Source organism: Grammomys surdaster, unplaced genomic scaffold (assembly GCF_004785775.1).
Source record: "Grammomys surdaster isolate TR1022 unplaced genomic scaffold, NIH_TR_1.0 125669, whole genome shotgun sequence".
NCBI classification, from domain to species: Eukaryota; Metazoa; Chordata; class Mammalia; order Rodentia; family Muridae; genus Grammomys; species Grammomys surdaster.
In genome coordinates this window covers 1,837,767-1,859,450 of record NW_021620506.1, presented here as the reverse complement: position 1 = coordinate 1,859,450, position 21,684 = coordinate 1,837,767, and the positions used below count along the sequence as shown (strand labels likewise).

At 41.4% G+C, this 21,684-nt stretch overlaps 2 protein-coding genes and 3 non-coding genes across 8 annotated transcripts in view; 1 reads left to right on the top strand and 4 right to left on the bottom strand.

Annotated features, from left to right (window-relative positions):
• The window catches only part of Glt8d1 (glycosyltransferase 8 domain containing 1), a 15,716-nt gene extending 1,501 nt beyond the window's left edge, over nt 1-14,215 (top strand). For 2 of the 3 annotated variants that reach the window (XM_028787517.1, XM_028787515.1), the window contains exons 2-10: nt 6,664-6,717; nt 6,817-6,915; nt 10,466-10,679; nt 11,931-12,048; nt 12,257-12,341; nt 12,491-12,603; nt 13,075-13,241; nt 13,329-13,441; nt 13,711-14,215. In XM_028787517.1, coding sequence (XP_028643350.1) covers nt 6,702-6,717; nt 6,817-6,915; nt 10,466-10,679; nt 11,931-12,048; nt 12,257-12,341; nt 12,491-12,603; nt 13,075-13,241; nt 13,329-13,441; nt 13,711-13,901 — 1,116 coding nt within the window. In that variant the 5' untranslated portion in view covers nt 6,664-6,701 and the 3' untranslated portion in view covers nt 13,902-14,215. Of the gene's footprint in view, nt 1-2,298; nt 2,499-6,663; nt 6,718-6,816; nt 6,916-10,465; nt 10,680-11,930; nt 12,049-12,256; nt 12,342-12,490; nt 12,604-13,074; nt 13,242-13,328; nt 13,442-13,710 lie in introns of those variants that run through there. The other variant, XM_028787516.1, reaches the window with a different exon arrangement.
• A 231-nt stretch (nt 14,216-14,446) lies between these two features.
• Nucleotides 14,447-21,484, bottom strand: Gnl3 (G protein nucleolar 3). 2 transcript variants are annotated; one of them, XM_028787514.1, is made up of 15 exons: nt 21,346-21,484; nt 20,405-20,463; nt 19,671-19,808; nt 19,447-19,557; nt 19,042-19,122; nt 18,440-18,572; nt 17,385-17,497; nt 17,008-17,116; nt 16,807-16,894; nt 16,242-16,416; nt 15,966-16,108; nt 15,747-15,883; nt 15,491-15,645; nt 14,731-14,797; nt 14,447-14,640 (listed from the first exon to the last, which is right to left on the bottom strand). In XM_028787514.1, exons 1-15 carry the CDS (start codon nt 21,356-21,358, stop codon nt 14,558-14,560), a joined length of 1,605 nt encoding a protein of 534 aa, XP_028643347.1. In that variant the 5' UTR covers nt 21,359-21,484; the 3' UTR covers nt 14,447-14,557. The 2 variants fall into 2 exon arrangements, with proteins under 2 accessions (XP_028643347.1, XP_028643346.1); XM_028787513.1 differs by having other exon boundaries at nt 17,008-17,119; nt 21,346-21,483.
• On the bottom strand, nt 16,479-16,558 carry LOC114638950. Its single transcript, XR_003713940.1, has one exon. It is a non-coding gene; the product is annotated as a small nucleolar RNA SNORD69 (small nucleolar RNA).
• Nucleotides 17,257-17,336, bottom strand: LOC114638951. Its single transcript, XR_003713941.1, has one exon. It is a non-coding gene; the product is annotated as a small nucleolar RNA SNORD19B (small nucleolar RNA).
• Nucleotides 18,312-18,389, bottom strand: LOC114638949. The gene has a single exon (XR_003713939.1). It is a non-coding gene; the product is annotated as a small nucleolar RNA SNORD19 (small nucleolar RNA).
• Nucleotides 21,485-21,684: the final 200 nt, after the last annotated feature.

Sequence of the window (21,684 nt, the reverse complement as noted above, 5' to 3'; positions counted from 1 at the left end):
CCCCTCCCCCTCTCTCTGCGACCCCGGGCACAGTTGAGACTTAGAACTTGGAAACTTGTAGTGTGTAAAGGAAGATGGCCACATCACTCCAGAAATGTGGCTGTTGAATTAGCTAGGGGCCGGGGGTTGCGGGGGAAGCACCTACCTGATGGAGCTCAGGGAAGTGTAACCTGGGACTTGGGGAAAGTTTCCTGACCATGAAAGACAAGTAGGACCTAGCCAGTAAAGTATGTAAAAATGTCCAACTGTTCTTGTGCTTTGACACCGTTCAGAAAAATACAGACACCCTTGACACTTCTGATCTTAGAGCCAGTACAATGAAGGACAACAACAGTTTTCATGGGTCTTTTTTGTTTTGTTTTGTTTTTTTTGGTTTTTCGAGACAGGGTTTCTCTGTGTAGTCCTAGCTGTCCTGGAACTCACTCTGTAGACCAGGCTGGCCTCGAACTCAGAAATCCACCTGCCTCTGCCTCCCAAGTGCTGGGATTAAAGGTGTGTGCCACCACCGCCCAGCTCATGGGTCTTTTTTTCTTTCCCCGTCCCTACATTTTTCTTTGTATGTATGAACAGACTCACTCTGTTGCAAGTATAAATAGACTTAAATTCCTCAGGGTTGTATCTCTTCCAGTGCATTTCATAGGATGGGAGTTGTTTTACAGACTGTATAGTGTTTGAACTATAAAAAGATGAAAAAATAAAATGGTTTTGCCATGTTCCTTTTGACCCAACAGCTCCATTGGAATCTTACGCTTTTCCTTATTCTGGAATTTAGTGTCCATGATTATTAAGACTGCAGTAAGATCTCTTCTTCATTGGAGAACTGGACTACTCCTGGATTAGCAAGGCTATTCCACAAATATCACATGTCTGTTGCACTTTTGGAAGGAATGTCCTTAGGTGTCAGGATACAGAAGTAGAATTACATTTTCCTTAACTCCCTGTTTCTGTAGAACTTCCGTTCACAGGTCACAGATACACACATTCAATCATTTCGTAACTGAGAGGAAAGAGTGAGATTGTCGGCGTAAGGAAAGCAGAGAAAGATGCTATTGATGGTTTCTACAAGAGCAGTTTGAAAATAACACCCAACATCTAAGAACAAGGAAGCAAACACAGAGAAGAATATTTCAAACCATTTGAGTCATTTAGTGTGAGGGAGGCAGAGACATGGACCTGTGGGTTAGTCCTCTGGAAGTGGACTGGAAGAAGTGTTCCGTCTTCTCTACCCTCTACTCCTACCTCTACTCCGGTAACTCGAAGACACCAGAACATGCTAGCATGCAGACAGGTGTGATCCATCAGGGACGGGAAGTTGATGCTACACGAGAACAGTTGTAGGGTCGGGTACAGAGCACCAGAGGGAATCTACTCATGGATATATATATTATCCGTATTGGAATAGGAGGGAGAGGTTGTTTTTTTTAAGTTGTTGAGGCTAAATATAAACAGAGGCATTTAGTGTTCGCTTTTTTTTTTTTTTAAGTGGAGGTATGCTAGAGAAATGGTGGGTAAAATACCTCACAAGTGTGAGGACCTGAGTTCAAATTCCCAGTACCTCTGTAAATGCAGGGTGGGTGTCCCAGCCCACCTATAATGCCAGCACCCACGAGGTGGAGATGAGATCCTGAGAACAAGTTGACTAAATAGACTGGCAGGTTGTGGGTGTAATTGAGACTTGTGAGGTGAAAGAAACGTGAGCAAGGAAGACGCCTGACATCCACTCTGACTTCTCCCACACACACTTCCACCCACACATACACGCATGCATGCATACCATATGCACACATACAAGCAAAACAGAAAGTAAAAAAGGTTGAAAGCCCAGCACTGGGGCAGCAGGATCAAAAGTTCAGAGTCAGCCTGGGCTGTATAGTGAGACCTTGTCTCAAAAACAATAAACAGGACACATTTTTTTCTTAAGATTCTTTTACATTAATGGGTAATATCTGTCCTGGGCTTCCTGTGTGTGTCTTTATGAGGAGCTGGTACACAGATAGCTTGGGAATGTAAAGGTTTTGCAATTTCTGAGCAAAAGAACCATGGATTTTATGCTATTACTGCTTCTCCTCCATCCTCTACCCTCCTTCTCCATGCACACAGTGTATATGAAATTTTGAGAGCTGCTTCTTTCTCCTCTTCCTCTTCCTGTTCTTCCTCTTCTTCCTCCTCCTCTCCTCCTCTTCTTCCTCCTCTTCTTCCTCCTCTTCTTCCTCCTCTTCTTCCTCTCCTCCTCCTCCTCCTTTCTTCTTCTTTAATGTATATGAGTGCACTGTAGCTGTCCTCAGACACATCAGAAGAGGTCATTGGATCTCAATACAGAAGTTTGTGAGCCACCATGTGGTTGCTGGGAATTGAACCTCTGGAAGAACAGTCGGTGCTTTTAACTGCTGGGCTATCTATCTTTCTGCCTTGAGAGTTTCTTCTAAACAGACCAACGAACCCTCATTACCAGGAAAGACAACATGATGAGACTTACTCTGAAAGCTGGTGTTTTTCATGTAAGTAGCTAGAAGACTTTTATCAACAAGTGCTGTTACTCATCTACTTCCAGAAAATGAGTACTTGCTTGAAGCTCCTTTTTTGTGTCCTGCTAACTAGAGTAGCTCAAATACATGTGACTTCCAATCTATATACAGTGCAATATGTAACTGTCACTGGAAGTTAACCAGATAAAACATTGCTTTTGGTACCAGTAACTAGCTGGAGTTTATTGGAATGGGATTGTTTTATTCAGTCTTGGTGGAATTTAACTCAAAGCAGGGAAGTATTAAGGCTTTATTGAGTAGCTCTCAATTTGCCAACTTCTGTAGGTAGACTCAGCCTATGGTGTGATAAAGAGAAATACCATAGGGAATATTACATGTATTCTTTTCTTTTTTAAAAGAAGACTTATTTTATTTATATGAGTACACTGTGGCTGTCTTCAGACACACCAGAAGAGGGCATCGGATCCCATTACAGATGGTTATGAGCCACCATGTGGTTTCTGGGAATTGAACTCAGGGCCTTTGGAAGAGCAGTCAGTGCTCTTAACCGCTGAGCCATCTCTCCAGCCCTTTTATTTTCTTTATGTATGTGTATGTACACACGTGTAGAGGCCATTGGTCAACCTTATGTGGTGTTTCTCAAGATGCCCATCCACCAGGGATCCTCCTATCTTCAGTGATGGGGTATCAGTCTGCTACCACACCTGCATTTTATGTAGGTTCTGGGAATCTAACTTGATCCTTACATTTGACTTGAACAGAAAGCATTTTATGGACTGAATTCTCTTCCCAGCCCACAATAAAAAACGTGTGTGCCGGGCAGTGGTGGCGCACACCTTTAATCCCAGCACTTGGGAGGCAGAGGTAGGCGGATTTCTGAGTTCGAGGCCAGCCTGGTCTACAGAGTAAGTTCCAGGACAGCCAGGGCTACACAGAGAAACCCTGTCTCGAAAAACCAAAAAAACAAAAACAAAAAACAAACAAACAAAAAAAGTGTGTGTGCATGTGTTTGTGTGTGTGTGTGTGTGTATGTGTGAGAGAGAGACAAAGAGAGAGAGACAGAGAGAAGAAGAAGGAGAGGAGAGCGAGGGAGGCAACCATGGTGTGCATGTGGAAGTCAGAGGACAGTTTTCAGGAGTCGGTTCTCTCCATGGTTTCTGGGGATCAAACTGGTCATTAGGCTTGTCCTGCAAACACTTTCACTCACTGAGCCATCTTCCTGGTCTATTATGTCTATTTTTTTTTCAGAGTACGTTTACTGGTATAATATGTTTTGTATATACTGTTCTAAAAAGAAGTATGTTTACACATTTTAGATTGTTCATTATAAGTCTGAGTTACATTGTTTCAGATTTGTAATATGACCCATGGCCCATTTTTAAACATATCCCTGCTTTTCAAACGACCTTGGGAAATTAAATGTCCAATGTACACACAGTCTAGATTAACTTTCTTAGCATTATGGTTTTGCTGACACTGCTTTGTAAAATAAATATCCCTATCTGTATGATAGATACTGCTATGGGTGGCATTTACAAATGATTAAAGGTCATAAACCTAGAGTCCCAATGTCTTGGATGCATAAAAGTGTCTTCAAGGAACTATTTCCAGGAGATTGTTGTAAAATTTTGTTTAATTTATATAGTCCCATAAAAACATTTCACAATCTTGTTTCTATTGAATTGTTTTGAGAAAATAAAGGTGTCACATGAGCAGAAGTGACCTAGAGAGTACTAGTATTGGACACCACTTTCTTAATACTTGGTCTTTTTGTCAACAGAGATGAATCCGGGAAGCTTTGTGTTTGTGTTGTGCGTGCAGGTGTGCAGAGCTGGGTGCAGGACCTTCAGTGTCCTGTTCTATCATTCTCTGATTTAATCCCTGAGATAAAGTTTCTCACTGAGCCTGGAGCTAGGCTGGTTGTCAGCAAACCTCAGCAATCCTCCTGTCTTTGTCTTCTCTTGCAGTGCTGAGGTAACAGGTGTGCACATGACCATGTGCCTTTGATGTGGGTGCTGGAGATACAGACGAAGATCTATATGCTTACGAAGCCAGCACTCTTACCCACTGAGCCTCGGCCTAGCTTATTTTTTCATAAAGCAGATTTTTATGTATATATGCACATGTTTACTTTTCTGTGTATGTATCATGTGCATGCAGTGCCTGCAGAGGCCAGAAGAAGGTGTTGGATCTCCTGGAACTGGAGTTAAAAGCAATTGTGATGGACTCTATGAGCACTGGAAACTGAACCTGGGTCTTCTGTAAGAGCAGCAAGTGCTCTTAACTGCTAAACTATCTTCATCTCTGAGCGCAGATTTTTTTTTTTTTTAATGTGTGGCCGGGCATTGGTGGTGCACGCCTTTAATCCCAGCACTTGGGAGGCAGAGGCAGGTGAATTTCTGAGTTCGAGGCCAGCCTGGTCTACAGAGTGAGTTCCAGGACAGCCAGGCCTACACAGAGAAACCCTGTCTCAAAAACCAAAAAAACAAAACAAAAACAAAAAAAATGTGTGTTTGCACATCTGTACCTCGGTTTGCCAAGTGTGTGCAGGTGCCTGTGGAGGCCAGAGAGGGCATCCGCTCTCCTGGACCTGGAGTTATAGTTATGAGCCACCTTACATGAATGCTGGGAAACTTGGGTCCTCTGGGAGAACAGCATGGTCTCTTAAACCCCTGAGCCGTTGTCTACGTCCCTCTTAAATAAATGTTTTGAGAATAACACTAACCCCTCAGGTTACTTTGTCAGAGACACCACAGTCCATTGTTGTAGAATATTTGATCACACTGTAAACCCCAAGACTGTGTTCTTTTCTGAAAAAAACTTTTTTTCTAGTTGTGTGGCTCAGCCTAAGCACACACCTTTTATCTCCCTGGCTGGAATACAGACACACCCTTGTATACACCTTTAATCCCAAACAATGAATTGTTTGTAGAATCAAGCATCCATGTTTGAAAGTGACATCTAATTGAGTGGCAGAATAACAAATTAGAAAAAGATTTGACAGAACAAGATTTGCCTGACTCTTCAAAAGAACAGAGAGGAAAGGGAAGCAAGCTACTAAAGAGAAGAGGCACAGAGAAACAAAGGAGAAGGCAGTTGGGACAGTTCTATAGAGACAGGTGAAGACATAAGGAGCCAGAGAATGAGAAGGAGCAAGATTGGAGCAGATTGTCAGGGTTAGTTTGAAGCCAGATAAGAGAAAAAGTTAGAGGCCAAGAGAGAAGCCAGCTTGTCTGAGTAGAGAGGAGTTTTAGCCATAACAGTTGAGTTTAATTAGCCAGCCAGAGTTCAGAAAGAACTAGGAAGGGGTGAGCTATTCAACAGCAAGTCTCAGAGGCTGAAAACATTCTAGGCCTTGATTAGACTGTATGGAGGCTAGAAGCTTCCAGGACTAGGCCTAGGTTAGCAAACGGAGGCAGTAAACCTTGGAGATGACAATTATTGCAGAAGAATAAAAGTTATTTTTATAGTCCATGCCCAGTTTAACTAGGTTGGTTGGTTGCTTGGTTTTTATGAGACAAGGTTTCTTTGTGTAGCCCTGCCTGTCCTGGAACTCGCTCTGTGGGCCAGGTTGTCATCAAGCTCTGTGATCTGCCTGTCTCTGCCTCCCCAGCACTGTGACTAAAGGCATACACCATCATATCCAGCTTAACTAGGTTTTAAACAGAAATCAATTCTGAAAATGTATCTCTAGTTGGTAGACTTCAGATATCTCTCCTAATAAATTTTTTTCATGTAGTATGCAATGTAACAAGGCTAAAGCTATGTGCTTTTTCATATACTATGAAAGTATTGTATGTGATCATCATAAAACTCTCAGTCCATGGGGCCTGGAGAGATGGCTGAATGGTTAAGAGCACTGGCTGCTCTTCCAAAGGTTATGAGTTCAATTCCCAGCAACCACATAGTGGGTCACAACCATCTGTAATTGGATCTGATGCCCTTTTCTGGTGTTCCAAGGACAGTGTGCTTATATACATTAAATAAATAAATAAATCTTTAAAAAAAACCTTTCAGTTTTTCAGCACCTATTGAATGCTTGGAAGTTATTGATTTAAAAATAAGTGTCTGACAAAGTATCCCATGTTCCTCTTGTTTCTGTCTAAATAAGAGTGCAGAAGCATTTTGATGACCATTCTCAGGTACTCACTGACTTTGGGGGCTTTTATTTTTATAGGATTACTTTCTAATGTTTATGTAAGATAGAAGAAAAGGATGTCATTCCGTAAAGGTATGCGCTCCCTTTCCTTCTTCCCTGACCCCCTCAAAGTTCTGTTGTTTTTATATTTACCAAGGCCAAAAGCTATAACACAGGTTTTCTCTGTTTCAGTAAACATCATCATCTGGGTCCTGGCGGTTGTTCTCTTCTTACTTGTTTTGCACCATAACTTCCTCAGCTTGAGCAGTTTGTTAAGGAATGAAGTGTCAGGTATGGGGGTGTGGGGAGCCTTTACCTGTACTACTGTCTCTTGTTAAGGACCTGGAGATCCCCAGGTCCCACATCCTAAGTTCTATCACTATGTTAAAGAAAAGAAAACTTTCTTCTTGCTCTTACAAAGACTCAGGCAAACTAAAGAGACCAAACGAAAAAATAAGAGCAGTTTGACCTCAGCAGATGGGGCAGAGTGGAAAGGAGTGTTTGTAAAAAGGAGGAAGGGAACACTTGGAGTTTATATAGGAGGTCTGGGATGGGAAGTTAATGCAAAGTCAGGGCCTAAGCTTGGGCTCTACTCTCTGGAGTTGATTGTCCAGACATGGCTGTTTATCTTTAGAAATGGCCTTGCTCAGGCTCTCTGGAGAAGGTGGATAGTGAGTGACTGAGTTAGGCAGTGGCAGTGACAGGGAAGGAGCTGGAGCTTCAACAGAGGGGCAGGAGATTCCGACAAGCCTTGGTCAGGGCCTGGCAGAGTTGTTCCAAGTGTGTTCTGATACCAAGTACACTGGGCACTCATTAGTTTCATATGGTGCCTCCCTCCCACTCTTCCCTGTACTGAAGTCTTTTGCTAAGGACTTGATCTGAGAGAATATTCCTATCAAGTCAGAGGCCCTAAAGAATGTCTGTGGGCTGCTGTCTGCTTGTGTTTCATCAGGTCAGAGCTTTAAAAGATGGGACAGGCAAGTGTCCCTGGTATTTGATGCTTGCCTTTGTCACTACAAAGTGTCGAGATGGTGACTTTGTTTTAACTGTTACTTTAACTTAGTATCACATCAGTAGGACTTTTGGAATACAACAGAAATCATAAAGTTTTATCAGCTGATCAAAAAAATGTTATTGTATATTACATTGCCTTTTTTAGTTCATGTGATTCTACTCTGGTAATGAGGGATATTTGAGGCTTCATGGTGTTTGTTAAATATCTTGAGACCAGATCTTTTTTTTTTTTAGATATTTATTTATTTATTTATTTATTTATTTATTGTATATAGTATACTGTAACTGTCTTCAGACACACCAGTAGAGGGCATCGGATCCCATTACAGATGGTTGTGAGCCACCATGTGGTTGCTGGGAGTTGAACTCGACCTCTGGAAGAGCAGTCAAGTGCTCTTAACCACTGAGCCATCTCTCCAGCCCTGAGACCGGATCTTATGGCTCAGGTTGGCTTCAAACTCACTAAATAATTTAGACTGTCCTTGATCCTGATCCTCGTGCCTCAGCCTCCACAGTGATTATATTACAGTTCTGAACCACAATGTCCTTGTTTTAAAAAATCATTTTTGAGGATAGATGTGACAATACACAACAAAAATCTTAGCAATTGGGAAACTGAGGCAAAGCAAGAGAGTCATGAATCTGAGGCCAGTACAGGCTATAGCAAGACTTTGTTAAAAAAAATTCTACCCCCCGCCGACCTCTAGTGGGTAGTAATCCAACAGTGAATACTATGGTACACCGTCCATGCACAACATATATACCACATATACATATGTAACAGTAAGGGAAATTAGGAGGAAAAAGTTCAAGCCACCTTCGCTTACATACCAAGTCAAGGTCAATCTGAGACACGTAAGACTCTTCCTCAAAAAGGAAGGAGAGCCAGATTTAGCTAGTGTATAATCCCAGCAAGTGGAGGCTGAGATGGAGTTAGTCAGTATTAGTTGAATAAATTATTTCATCGACCCGAGAAACTACTTTAAAAAATTTGACTGGTATCTTCTAGTCCTTTTTTTAGTTTGTTTGTTTTTCTTGACAGGGTTTCTCTGTGTAGCCCTGGCTGTCCTGGAACTCACTCTATAGACCAGGCTGGCCTCGAACTCAGAAATCCACCTGCCTCTGCCTCCCAAGTGCTGGGATTAAAGGCGTGTGCCACCACCGCCCGGCTCCTTTTTTTTTTTTTTTTTTTGGTTTGGTTTTTTGAGACAGAGTTTCTCTGTGTAGCCCTGGCTGTCCTGGAACTCACTCTGTAGACCAGGCTAGCCTCGCTGCCTCTGCCTCCCAAGTGCTGGGATTAAAGGCGTGCGCCACCACCGCCCTGCTTCCTTTTTTTACTATATATATTTTTCTATATATTTGAGATTATACTAAACGTCATATGATAAAAATATCCATGTGATTTTATCATAAGCATAACATAAATTTCATATATGCAATTAAGACTTTTTTACACTTATTTGTATATATACCTTTAATGCTATAAGTTTATTTGTATCCACAAGAAGATGTTTTCTTAATAACGTTTAATTTTTGATGTCAATCTCACAGTAAGAACTGAATTTCTTGCAGCATATACATAGACATAGATGTTGTCTCGTTAGAATTTATATGTTGTATTTATAGTTATAACTCCAGTGCTAGACATTACTTAGCATATAATAAGTCCTCAGTGGTCACTGATAACTAAATGAGTATACAGCTGTCTCTAGACATAGGACTGACTGTAGGACCCACATCTTCAAATGTTGTGTCTATTGTATAAAATCTCATAGAAGAAACTTGTATATAACTTGTACACATCTTACTAAGTACTATAAAGCATTTCTAGATTGCATCTAATACCTTTTATAGCATAAGGCCTTGTTGTATTATGTAGGTCCTAATGATAAAAATCGTGGTCCTACATATTTAGTACAGTAATTTCTTTCTATGTGGAAATCATAAATATGGAGGTTCTATTATATCATAAAAGTCAAAAAGTCTCTTTATGATTTGTAGTTTGAAAAATAGTTTGAAAGTATAAATAAAGTGGCGGCTTGTTTTGCTGTATCTGTGTTGCACTCAAGGCCTTACACACGCAGAGCGTGTACCCTTACTGCTGAGTGGATCCCCAGCTTCAGATTTTGTCCTTAAGAAAGAATGATTAAGCTGGGCAGTGGTGGCACACGCCTTTAATCCCAGCACTTGGGAGGCAGAGGCAGGCAAGATTTCTGAGTTCGAGGCCAGCCTGGTCTACAGAGTGAGTTCCAGGACAGCCAGGGCTACACAGAGAAACCCTGTCTCGAAAAACGAAAAAACGAAAAAAAAAAAAAAGAATGATTAAGACAAAGGACATGTACCCCCCCTTTAAGGTTGTTTATAAACTGTCATAATACATTCTAGAAAAGTTCTGTAACTTCCCTACTAATGGTGTACCAAGAGTGTTTCCAGATTATTTTTTCAAATTCTTCCACTTTTCTAAAAGTAGTTACATATAGGAAAACACAATTTCCTGTTGTATGCTTCCAAGTTACTGGGCAAGAATAAGTAAGTAGTTGCTGTAACTCTCATGTTACCTCCTTTCATGTCTTGGACTCTGTAAAAACACTTGCTGGGTGTTGTAGTGTACATCTTTACGTCCTGCACTCTGCAGTCAGAGACAGAGAGAGGTCCCTGAGTTCCAAGCTGACCTGGTCTACATTTACATAGTGTGTTTCAGGCCACCCAGGACTACACAGCAAAACCCTGTTTCAAAGCATAAAACAAAGAAACAAAAAACAACCCAAAATAAGAACAAAAATTCACGAGATTGTGTCCTGGTGCTTTCCTTGTATGTTCTTTTCAGATTCAGGAATTGTGGGGCTTCAGCCCATAGACTTTGTCTCAAATGTTCATCAACATCCAGTAAATGAGAGACAAGAGGAAATACCCGTGGTTATTGCTGCCTCTGAAGACAGGCTGGGTGGCACCATTGCAGCCATAAATAGCATTCATCAAAACACTCGCTCCAGTGTGATTTTTTACATTGTTGCGTTCAACAGTACAGCAGACCATCTCCGGTGAGCACTGTGTTCCTAATTGATTCTGCCTGCTTGATGCTCTTCAAAGGCCCATTGCTAACCCAGGAACCATTTTACAACATATTATGATGTGATATCTTCCTGTTTTACCACACACACACAAATACACAGTACAAACAGTTTTCCATATGATTGCGTCTTGTCTCTGTGGCAGAAGAAATGATAATTTGTCAGGAAGTAAACCAACTGCCACAGTCACACTGTTAACTCCATAGTTCTTTTAGTAATAGGTCTAATGTTTAGCAACCTGACTTTCTGGATAAGCAAAGCAGTATATGATTTACTAGCCATAGCTTCTTACAGATATGCATGCACAAAGCACTGGGTTCAGTTCCCACCATCACAGAAACTGGGCATGGTAGCTCATGGCTCTCATCACAGCATTGAGGAGGTAGAAGTAGGAGGATTAGAAGTTACAAGGGCATCCTTGACTACAAAGAGAGTTTAAGGACAACCTGGGCTGAATGAGACTGCCTTTAAACAATTAAAAACAAAAATCTGCAATATTTATTCTGAAAAAGCAGGTTTACAGATTTTCAGAGTTTTAAATATTTTTGCCCATATGGCTTTCTCCATGGTTCACACTCATGAAAATTATGTTCTCATTCTTGAAAAACTCAGAACCCATTCAAGATGCAGAAACATACTGCAGCTTTGTAATGGACTAGAAAAAATACATAGTGCTTTTTCAAGTAACATACACTGCCTTAGAGTCAGGTGGGTAAATTTCTTAGGTTCATCACAGTAAATTAATACTCATTTTATAACTAACAGATTGAATCCGAGTTTTATTGATAACTAGCTTTTACTACCATTGTGATTTGACTCATTATTTGGAAGGCAAAAAATTCTATGGTCCAGCTGGCCATGGTGGTGTACCCTTGTAATTTCAGCATATGGATGGCTGAGGGAGAATAGTGAGAGTGCTTTAAGAAAATAAATAAAAGTGGTCCATGTTTGGCTGAGTGTTCTCATGTCTAGTTTCTGCAGTAGTTTGGTTATGGGAGAAAAAGTTGTCCCATAGATTCTCGGTTGAGAAGGAACTTTGGTGGAAATACCTTTATCTTAAGTGAGGAACTCTTAGTCTTAGAGAAATAAAGAACTTGAAACATCTATTTAGTTCCTAGGGTCTCTCTTACATTGCATTATGCCACTGTTAGAAAAGCATAGAAAGATACGGCTGTATACATTAGAAACATGACCAAATTTTTTTTTTTTTTCCTTCATCAGGTCCTGGCTTAACAGTGGTTCCCTGAAAAGCATCAGGTACAAAATTGTAAATTTTGACATTAAACTTTTGGAAGGGAAAGTAAAGGAGGATCCTGACCAGGGGGAGTCCATGAAACCAGTGAGTTCCATGTATCTTTGTTTCTATTGGGGACTGTATTTGATTAGAATGCCTGGATAACGGGCTACAGTACAAGTAGTTCCTTCCCTAGGGACCAAATTTGGGGACTCCAAGAGTTCATTGATTATTTTTTTACCTGGGTTCTTGTACAAATAACAGCCCAGCTATTGTATCCTATGCTGATATTTCTTTCCTTTTTTTCCCCCAGTTAACGTTTGCAAGGTTCTACTTGCCAATTCTGGTTCCCAGTGCAAAGAAAGCCATATACATGGATGATGATGTAATTGTACAAGGTACTGAAGAATGAGTTGTGTTCTTCATCTGGATTCTGGGTTGTAATGGGTTGTCTATGGTCTACTCTAAAAGTACACCATTTGTTAGAAGTGAGAGGAACAGACTCTCAAGACAACTACCATTGTTCATGTCACTTCATTCCTTTCAGGTGATATACTTGCCTTGTACAATACACCACTAAAGCCAGGACATGCTGCTGCATTTTCAGAGGATTGTGACTCAGCCTCTACTAAAGTTATCATCCGTGGAGCAGGGAACCAGGTAAATTACTTACTGCAGGTCTTACTCCCTGTGAAAGCTTAATGAGAAGTTTTAAATTCAGGGCTACGTTTTCCATTAACTAGTTATTGTTGTCTAGATCTCATACCTACTTTTCTATAGATACTGTAGATTTATGGACTTTACAACCCAATTGTCCCTAAATGTCCTGCTAAGACAAACTCCAGATCCCAACTCTATTTCTATAGGATCTGTCACTTTTGCTAATAACTTAGGAAATCAAGAAGCTCAAATAACTGCTTGGTGACACTCCTAGCACTTGAGAGGCAAAGGCAGGCAGATCTGAGTTGGAGGACAGCCTGCTCTACAAAGAGTTCCTGGACAGCCAGGGCTACACAGAAACCCTGTTTTGAAAAAACAAAAGAAAACAAAACAAAAGAACAACTACCGACTTTACTTGTTCTAAAAAACTCATCTTTTTTGAAGCAGCAAATATTTCATTTGTGTTTTTAGTACAATTACATTGGCTATCTTGACTATAAAAAGGAAAGAATTCGTAAGCTTTCCATGAAAGCCAGCACCTGCTCCTTTAATCCTGGAGTTTTTGTTGCAAACTTGACCGAATGGAAAAGACAGAATATAACTAACCAGCTGGAAAAATGGATGAAACTCAATGTAGAGTAAGTATGTAACTAGCTTAGCTATTAAACAAAAAACCCACTTAACAGTTCATCATACTCTTCACTAACATGCTTTGTTTCCCCAAGAGAGGGATTGTACAGCAGAACACTGGCTGGCAGCATCACCACACCTCCTCTGCTTATTGTATTTTATCAGCAACATTCCACCATTGACCCTATGTGGAATGTCCGCCATCTTGGTAAGTATAACACCATTCAGCTGGGTATAGTGGTTCATGCTGGTAATCCTAGCACTTAGGATACAAAGGCAGCAGAAATAGTTTTGAGGTTAGCCAGAGCCACCTAGCAGACCCTACATCAAAACAAATAGCCCCTAACTTATACTAACCAGGAATTGGTATCTAAGAATGCCTCCTCCAAGGTGGACCATGACCAGTATTTCCCTTTAGATTTCTGCAGCTTAGCATGGCATTCTTTCTTAGTAATTTGGCACTTTTATTTATTTAAGGTTCCAGTGCTGGAAAACGGTATTCACCCCAGTTTGTAAAGGCTGCCAAGTTACTTCACTGGAATGGTCACTTTAAGCCTTGGGGAAGAGCTGCTTCATATGCTGATGTTTGGGAAAAATGGTATATTCCAGACCCAACAGGAAAATTCAGTTTAATCCGAAGACATATGGATACCTCAAACATAAAGTGAACTACAATTTAAGCTAAATGCGTCACTCAGGAAACCCTGGAAGACACTATGTGGGAAGATAACAGTTGTAGGAGTTGCTCTGTACCACCCAGAAAATGGTTCAGCTGGGTAGAGATCACAGATCTCCAGATGACTACCAATGTCTCCACCTGCCTTACCAAATGTTTGCTTACTGTACTGCTTACTGACCTGAAGGACAGACTGAGACTAAGACTGCCAGCATAACTGCATCTAGCTGCTATAGGTAGGAACTGCTGTTTTAGTTTTGTAACCTGTGGCCTGGTTTGTAAATAAAATCTACATTTTCCAGTAGACCCTTTGCTTCCCTGTGTTTTAAGAATGTAAACATTCTTCCAGAGTTCAATTTCCTCCACATCAGGTTACAACTATATCATTCTAATTCCAGGGGACCCAATGTTTTCTTAATCCCCCTCCCCTCAAATTTTCTGTTTAACAGCCCAGGCTGTCCTAGCTATCCTCAAACCCAGAGATCCTCCTGAGTGCTGGGCACCACCATACCTCGCCATAAATAAATCTTAAACACATGCATGTAAACACTTCATTTTATTTATAACATGATACATATTTACAAGATTTACAGCTTATATCATACAACAAACCCATCTAGAACACTGTACACAGATGATGTGTACAAGTTATATATAATCTGTGGTAAAGTCATAGGCATCATCCTCTTCACTCATTTTATCCAAGGCAGGTGATCTGTCAGATGGTTTACCTGTGTCAGAGAAAAAGTGAAATTTTATACAAGAAAATAAAAGCAATTATGCTCAAACTGCTTTGTTGCAAGTCCTATTCCCAGACTCACTTGCTGTTGACTGCCCAGGTGGCATCTCCCTGGTCTCTTCTACAAGGGCCACATCTGAGATCGCTACCTGTGGACCAAAATTGAAATGAAATTATGAAATAGCACATCACTTCTCATTACCCCTATTGAGATAGAGAGCAGTCTTAGGTAACACCCCTAATTAGGGATTTGTAAAATGTTAACTGATGTTCTGTGGGTGCGTGGAGAGGTATGGGGGAAGGGGATGTCTTAGAGGGCCCATGCTGAGGCATCTCTTCCCCCTGAGGGACCAGTTACATACTGGTATAGCATAGAATAGAGTTTATTCAGGGCACCGAGAGGGGAGCCAGGAGGGTAGTAGAGGCAGAGAGGCAGAGAGAGACAAAGAGGCAGAGAGGCAGAGGGAGAGGGGGTGGGAGAGAGGGAGAAGGAGAGAGAGAGAGGAGAGAGAATAGAATAGTAGAGGCTGGCCATGACCATGTGGAGAGAGGGGAAAGTGGGGAGGGGCGAGGGGACAGAGGGAAGCTAGAGGCAAGAGAGAGAGGAGGGGCAAGCAGCCTCTTTTATAGTGGGCAGGCCTACCTGGCTGTGGCCAGATAACTGTGGAGGTGGAGTTTAGACAGAATACTAACATTAACAGTTCAGCTTTAAATTCCTGAACCATACAGGGGAGTTCCTTCTTATTAAAATGTTTGTTTCTACCTTTGACCTCTAATTTTCTTTCTATACTGACTGTAATGCTAGAAAATTTATTTCAGCTTTAACTCGAAACAAAACTTACATTGTTTTCACTACCACTTTCTTGATCATCATCATCCTGTTTGTCTTCTGTCTGTCTTTGTGATTCTTCAGGTATGTCGTTCTCTTCTAGTATTCCATTTGTCAGGCCCGTAGACCGGAAAAGGATTCTCTTAGTTAAATGAGGGACCTTAAGGACTGGAGGAAATAAAACTCATGTTATCAAATAAGACCGCTGTCATTGTTAGTCACTATTATGGTGTTATATTCATCCATGTTACAGAAAAACACAATTTTACCTTGTATGCTTTGTGCATTATTCTTTTCTAGTTCTTCTAGATTAAAGCCCTTCTTCATGATTGCTGCAATATTCTCATTGAAATGTGGAGAGTGATTCCAGGATGCAGGGGGATGGCAGTAGTAACCTAACGAGGCACTGGCGTTAAAGACAAGATGTGTCAAACACAGGCCAATCCCTCTAAGTTGTCTTCTAAAATGCCAATACAAAAACACCTTACCCTGTCCACTCAGACCACAGCAGCTTAGCAGCACTTTCAACATTCGGGCTTCCACCTTTCTGGTGCAGACCTCTTCTCTGAGCAAGTTTAGTAAAAAAATCCAGAGAATCCTTATACCCCGGGACAGTATATTTTAACACCACCTTAAAAATAAAACATGTACCATCCCTAAATCTGTGTAAAGAACAGTGCTAGGAGGGGGTGGGGGGAAAACCAAAAAACCAAAACAAACAAACAAACAAAAACAGTGCTAGGGCATTCAAGGGAAATTTTTACCTGCTGATCATCAGCCTGAGACAGGATTGCACTGGCAGCCTCTAGCGGCCTCAGTACTTCAATGCTTGCTGGACTTCTTAAGGCAAGTGCAGTAGGGGAGTTACAAGGTGAGATAATAAAGCATGGACTATCTATGATTGTGATCTGCTTGTCTAAAGGGACAATCTGCATGCTCCTGAAAACAAACAAACAAAAGCCATGGAATTAACAAAGACACTGTCCATCTGAGAGCAAGACAACATGAAGCTCAGGGTTGGATTGAACAAACTCAGCACAGCAGTTAGGTCAGATCCAATCTGTCATCACTGCTTCATGTTCACATGAGACCTTAAAATAAGTACTGTAAGATGCAGTGCACCATATAGCAAAACATATTCATGTTTGAGTATGTAACATAATAAGCTTATTTCCTTATTTTTTTCCAAGACTAGGTCCAACACTACTTTGTCTGAGGGAGCTTTCCTCAACCTTTAAAACAACTGTAGGTACCTGGGCCTTTCCAATGAATTCTCGTAGCCCAGCACCAGCTACTGATTTCTTTCTGATCATTGACAGTTCTGTTTACCTTGTAAGTCCCATGGAAACTCCAACATTGCAAATCCATTCTTGTTTTAAGCTATTAATGATGCTGCTTTTCCCCACATTTGGGAAACCTACAAATAAACATAAACTCGGATTATGTTTATACACACATTTTCTAGTAGTTGTCTTGCCCACACCAGGCAGGTGTTCTACCACTGAGCTCTTAGATGCCCATGAAACGTACCAATTACTCCAACATGAATATCTTTTCCACAGGACTGTTGAAAACTTCCAAGAAGCTTCCAAAGGGCTTCCTTGCCACAGCAGATTTTACTTTGGAATGGAACAACTTTCTTCTTTTTTATTTTTGAACATTAAAAAAAAAAAAGCAGCAACTTTAATTCTGGTAAACATCACTAGGTGGAATCCAAAAAGTATGGCACCAGAGTCCAGCTTGCAGGAAAACCGCTGGCCTCTGCTACCTTTGTGATGATCTTTAATGAAATCAGAGTTGGATCTTAATGCTTTTCACTTTAATCAACATTTTGTATACTCATCATATTTCAATCATCACAAATCAGAAGAAACCTGTATTTCCTCCCACAGCTTACAACAACATACCTTGAATGTCTTCTTTTTGTTCTTTAAGTTTGTTGAGGCTTTGAACACCACTGTTGGTAATTCCTTATTCAAATAATTTAGCCAGTTCTCCAAATTGTCTTTTGGTACTAGATCTGAATTGGGAAAGACACTTAAATTCAGTGGTTTAAAGACTAGTGTTAACTATTGATTGTATTAATCTCTATTTCCCCAGTGTTTTGAAAGGAATTAAAGGGAAAGAAAGCAAACTTCCTACCATGCTGCTTGTTTATTGAGATGTTACATCTCCACTTCTCAATCTCCATAGTCCCATGCATTCCAGGCCGGAACTGAGAATGGCTTTCAACTCTGGAACCTCCCTTTATGCCCTCAGTGATAGGATCACAGAGGGATATTACCATGCTTGGTTTACGTGGTGATGGGGACAAACAACTTTTTCTGAGTACCAGGCAGGCACTGTCTCCCTTGTGAATCTCAGCCTCTCCAGTATTGCTCCCTCAATCTAGGCATAAGTCAAATCAGGCCTGTTTCCAAGGACTTACTGTTACCTAAATGGCACCAGTTTTCCAAGCCTAACAGTGGTTATAAGGCACATTCTTCATTCTCTACAAAACATCTTTCCCCTATCCCTTATTTATTGAGGATTGAACAACACTGCTGGCAATTTAGCTAGTTGTCTGAATTTCTCTTTCTTCTGGGCTCTCTTCCTGGTGCTCAAACCCACCCAGATCATTTCATTTAAATATTTTATCCGACATAGTACCCCAGTTTAGAGTTGAGTTTCTGTGTGGGAGTATATGTGGCAAATGCTCACATCAGTTCCTATAGGAAATATAGTATTTATGGAAACATAACCAAAGGAGAATAAATACAGAAAAATCCAGGTGAATAATTACTTGCAGAAACTACCTCCCCCAAGGTCTTTGGCCACCAAAGTGCACATTCATTGGCTTCATTGAGGTCAGAGTTGGATCTTATCAGTCTTCAGTGATAAGTAAGACTGTTATGATATTTTCCTCATACCTCACAATGCACAAAATAAAATAAAATAAATAAAGAGGATTCTTTGTACTCACCTGACTTATTTAATACAAGCACCAGCTTTTTACATTCACTTTGGATTACAGCTTCTTCTATTTGAGGACACCTGCAACCAAGAGGATCTCTGGCATCCAAAACTTCTAACACAATGTCTGAGGCTTCAATCACCTGTTAAATAAGAAACCATCAAAACAGCATTCCATGTTGTATAGCACCCTCAACTTTGACAATGAATCTAGAAGACAGGACCTCATGTCTGCATTTTACTATGAAGAATGTTGACGTATTCATTATTTCCAATGCAACAAAGTTGAATTAATAACCTTAGCCAGCAGTTTCTGATAAAGCATGGGCCTCGAAAGCGGAAACAACCCGATCAAGTATATAAATATAAAATCTACCCAGTGAGTTGTGTAGGCTAACAAGCCTTTTTAGAAGGCACTTAGGTTAGCTTGGGAAATGTATGCCAGGACTGGGGAGTTCTAGCAAGCAAGTGCATTGAGACTCTACTACCCACCCTGTAGACTTTGACTTCATCAGTTTTTAAGAATTCCCACTTTACAAAGCAGTCAAGGATTGATTCTTAAGTTTTCAAAAATCTCATTACCAATTCTGACACTAACCTATACTAAGGTACCTTTTTAAGTTCCTGACAATGTGACTTCTTTGGATTCTGTTTGCCTGATTTAGCTTTCTTTCTTTTGGGTTCGTTAGATTCCTAAAAGGAAGAAAAAAAATTAGAAACAGCAGTTGTTACCACTATAATAACATTTTCCACAGATTACTACAGAAAATTATATATATACACATATTTGTTTTTTCGAGACAAGGTTTCTCTGTATAGCCCTGGCTGTCCTGGAACTCACTCTGTAGACCAGGCTGGCCTCGAACTCAGAAATCCACCTGCCTCTGCCTCCCAAGTGTTGGGATTAAAGGCATGCACCACCACTGCCCGGCTCAGATAATATATTCTAAATGGATAAAACAGCCTACATTTTGTTATTCCCAAGAAGCCCATTAATTTTAAAGGAAAAAACCTTACCTCCTGAGTTTCCACATTAGATTGCTCATCAGCAGGGCTAACTTCAAGTTTTCTTTTCCTTTCTTGCTCTTTTTGCCTATCAAGTTTCTGCTGCTGTTTTAGCTCTTCAAGCTGTATCAGTCATGAAAAAAATGAATGCACAGGTGACTGGTGGCAGTACATTACTTTGAAAACCACATATACCTATACCATTCTACTGGAACTTTTGGCCAGCAAAAAATTACCTGCTGTTTCCTTAGTTCAGCTTCACGAAGAAGAGCTTCTTTAAAGGGAGCACTATTTGGAATTCCTGGGTCCTTCCTAGGCTTCTTGTGACCCCGTTTTTTAGCTTCCTTCCTTAATTTTCGATGATGTTCTCGGACCTATTGAAACAGCGCTATGAGAAGTGAGGAATGCACTTGCCTTGTATTCACACGGCCATAGGTTCATCCCTCAGTTCTGTACAAAAGAAACAACTCACCCTACAAAATACTTAACCACTTACAACTTAGACAATAAGCCAGTCTAGCTACAACTTATAATGCATATGAAGCACCCTAAAAAAGAACTTAACTATACATGCTGGTCGGTGGTGGCGCACGCCTTTAATCCCAGCACTTGGGAGGCAGAGGCAGGCGGATTTCTTAATTCAAGAGTTCGAGGCTAGTCTGGTTTAGAGTGAGTTCCAGGACAGCCAGGGCTACACAGAGAAACCCTGTCTCGAAAAACAAACAAACAAACAAACAAAATTGGAACTATACAGAGAATATGTATACAGAAAACAGAAAAATGTCATTCAGAAGTTCTTTGTAAAGATGTTAAGTGTGCAAACGTTAGGTTTTCTCTTACCCTTTACTTTCCCACAGCTGCAGCCTGCCCAATTCTAAATCACTAATAGAGCTTTCCCCATGGCCATGAGGGGGATGAAAAAAAGTCATGTTAGCAATCCATTTGCTATGGGTTTCCCAGGAACACTTACCTTTTTTTGGATTTTATACCGCTTATGGCAGGTCATTCGTTTACTTGCTTTCTTTAACTCTGCCAAAATAAACAAACAGAGAAAGACTGCACACATGAACAGCACTCCTTTGCTTTAAATTTCTTCAATCACCTATATGGATGTTTCGCCCTCTCTTCTCAGCATGCCAACAACGTGCATGCAGTGTTCAAGCAAAGGAAGCCGTAAGAGGGCTTCATTACTTGTCCCTCTATAAACAGCAATGAGCTGCTACGCGGATGGAGGGACTCAATCCTGGGTCTTCACTCCACCCCAAAATGTTTCATTCACTTATTTTGTTTGTAGTTCTGATAGCAATTTCCAGGAGTCAGTTTATGAACTTAGCTATATTCTTGGCCCTCAAGAGACTGTTTTATCTAGCAATGGGGCCTACAAAAATAAGGCTAGCCTGAACAGCATAAATCTTGCCTCAGCCTTCCCTGCAAAATTATGCAGGGTATTTAATACAACTATATACAGCACAATGCCAGTCAATAACTCGGGAGATCCACAGTGGAATCAGCTTCTAGGGAAAAGCACCACAAATCTCAAAAAGCAGTAGGTTTCTCTTTGGAATTTTTGAGCTATGGTTTCAGTACACAGCCCAGGCTGGCTGTAAACTTTCGATCTTCTTGCGTTATCCTTCGTGTACAGGACTACGGCACGTGCCACCAAGGCCGACAGTGGTTCTGAATAGTTCTAGGATAACGCCAGGCCCGAAAATAGGCTCAAACACGTTAACCACAGTACTCTGGCTCGGTTTTCCCCTTAAGGGCCTAGTTTTCCTCCTACACAACAGATCCAAGTCGGGTGTGGGCCTTCCAAGCGTCAGATCTACGCGGAACTGAGCAACGCCCTGCGGATAGTCCTCTCCTTACAACCAGAAAACGCCACGTGCCCGTTTCGCTCCCGACCCCACTCACTCGGCCTCTTCATCTTGGCGCGGACGCTTCAGAAGCAGAAGAGGTCTCAGCTACACCGTGCCTTCTCCGGCGCCACGTGCGAAATGGAACTGCGGGTCAACGTCACGCGCTCAAGAAACTGCCGGAAAGTGTGCCGGGCACGGCCGCGTGCGCGCGCATCCACACTGTCGCACAGAGTCGGGATCGCTTGGCGGCCACGGGTTGGATTTACGGCAGCACTGGGAGGGGTGAGGGCGGTAAGGGCGGCTGGTGCCGAAGAGACGGCCGCGGCCAAAGGAGCAATAGCAGCCGTGGCGGCCACGGGGCGGGGCTCGGCGGTCGAGGACCGCGGCCGGGGCT